Source organism: Calidris pugnax, unplaced genomic scaffold (assembly GCF_001431845.1).
Source record: "Calidris pugnax isolate Ruff unplaced genomic scaffold, ASM143184v1 scaffold63, whole genome shotgun sequence".
Classification (NCBI taxonomy): Eukaryota; Metazoa; Chordata; class Aves; order Charadriiformes; family Scolopacidae; genus Calidris; species Calidris pugnax.
The window spans coordinates 5,170,274-5,172,055 of NW_015090852.1; the positions used below are offsets into that span (position 1 = coordinate 5,170,274).

General features: G+C 65.9%; 1 protein-coding gene across 1 annotated transcript in view; it reads left to right on the top strand.

Moving 5' to 3' along the window:
* The first annotated feature begins 6 nt into the window (after window positions 1-6).
* UAP1 (UDP-N-acetylglucosamine pyrophosphorylase 1) overlaps window positions 7-1,782 on the top strand; it is a 13,426-nt gene continuing 11,650 nt past the window's right edge. The window contains exons 1-3 of the mRNA XM_014943391.1: window positions 7-251; window positions 345-549; window positions 1,576-1,751. Of these exons, the coding sequence (XP_014798877.1) occupies window positions 89-251; window positions 345-549; window positions 1,576-1,751 (544 nt within the window). The 5' untranslated portion in view covers window positions 7-88. The remainder of the gene's footprint in view (window positions 252-344; window positions 550-1,575; window positions 1,752-1,782) is intronic.

The following is a 1,782-nucleotide window of genomic DNA, read 5'->3' on the forward strand; positions in this document are numbered from 1 at the left end:
GGCGGCGAGCGGGCAGGGCCACGTCCTGCGCTTCTGGGCCGAGCTGGACGGCGTAGCCCGCCGGGCGCTGGCGGCGGAGCTGCGCGATATGGACGTGGCCGAGATCAACCGCTTCTTCCACCGCGCCCGCGGGGACGGTGGCGGCGGCGGTGGGTCGGCGGGGCTGGACGAGCGGATGGAGCCGGTGCCGCGGGACGTGCTGGGCAGCGCCTGCCGCGACCGGGAGCTGCTGCCGCGCTGGGAGAGCCGCGGTAGGTGGCGGGGGTGGCGGGGCCCGGCGCGGTGCAGCGCTTAGCGCCGGTGCGGAGGGCCCCACGCGTGTCTGCTCTCCCTCCCCGGCGCAGGGCTGGCGGAGATCGCGGCGAGCCGAGTGGCCGTGCTGCTGCTGGCCGGCGGGCAGGGCACCCGCCTCGGCGTCCCCTACCCCAAGGGCATGTGCGACGTGGGGCTGCCCTCCCGAAAGACCCTCTTCCACCTCCAGGCCCAGCGCCTGCGGCGGCTGCAGCAGCTGGCGGAGGAACAGCACGGCACCCCCTGCCACATCCCCTGGTGAGACCCCTGCCCTCCCGCTCGGTGGGTCAGTCCTCCCCTGGGATGGGTCAGTGCCCCCCCTGGGTTGGCTCTGGTGGGGCAAGGCGTGTGAGGTGGTGTGGGCAGGTCATTGGCAAGACCCCCATTAGTGTCAGCCCAAGTGGTGTTGGTGGGTCAAGCTCCTGTAGGTGCCCGCCTCATTGCGTGGGTTTGGCGATTTTTGGGTTGTTTTGGGTTTTTTTTCCCCCCCTGTGTGCCTCTCCTCTCTTGCTGCAGAAGGGGGGTGTCGTGTGTCGTCCCCGTCCCCCCTCCGAACAGCCGTGGGGATGGCTGCCCGGGGGCTGCTTGCGGCCGCCGCTTCCCGCTTTCACGCGTGGGCCCGGCGCGGGGGAGGAACAGCGTGAAGGGGTGGGGCTCTGCCGGGAAGCTGTGCTCCCCGCCACGCATTAGCGTCGGCTGAGCTAAAGCCCCATTGGGTTGGCCTTGGTGGGTTGAGGTCTTGTGGGTTGGCATGGACCCCGTTGGTGCCTGCAGGCCGAGGATCTGTGGGTTGGTGTAGACCCCCACGCGTAGACCCTCTTGACAGCAGTGCTACTGCTATGGGCATAGCCTGTTGGAGTTTTAGTGGGTCAAGGCCCAGAGGGTGGCACCAGCAGGTCCCACATTGTCAGGCTCAACCCTATGGCCCTTGGGAACACTTGTGGTGTCACCTGTGGTCATCCTGCTACCACACAAGGCAGGGGCCTGGGGGGGGAGGGACTATAAGCAGGAGGTTGGCATCGTGGTGGGAACTGGCTGTTGCAACTGGGTGTCTCCCCCACTGCATAGGGTGTGGTAGGGTTGTGGAGATGCGTCTTGCAAGGAGCCCTTCGTTGGCTTGCCAAAGAGGTGGGACCACAGAGGGTCAGATCCTTCTAAATGTCTGGGGGGGAAGGAAGCCTCTCCTGGGTGTTACAGGCTGAAGGGGTTCCCCACATTTGGGATGAGGGATGTGAGACCCTGCTGCTCCTCCCTGCTTATCGGGTCTCTTCTGTGCCCTGACAGGTACATCATGACAAGTGGCCGGACTATGGAGTCCACCAAGGAGTTCTTCCTGAAGCATCACTATTTCGGCTTGAAGAAGGAAAACGTCATCTTCTTCCAGCAGGGCATGTTGCCCGCCCTGGGGTTTGATGGGAAAATCCTGCTGGAGGAGAAGGGCAAGATTGCCATGGCGCCAGGTCGGTGGCCGGGAGCTGGCAGGAGGGGTGG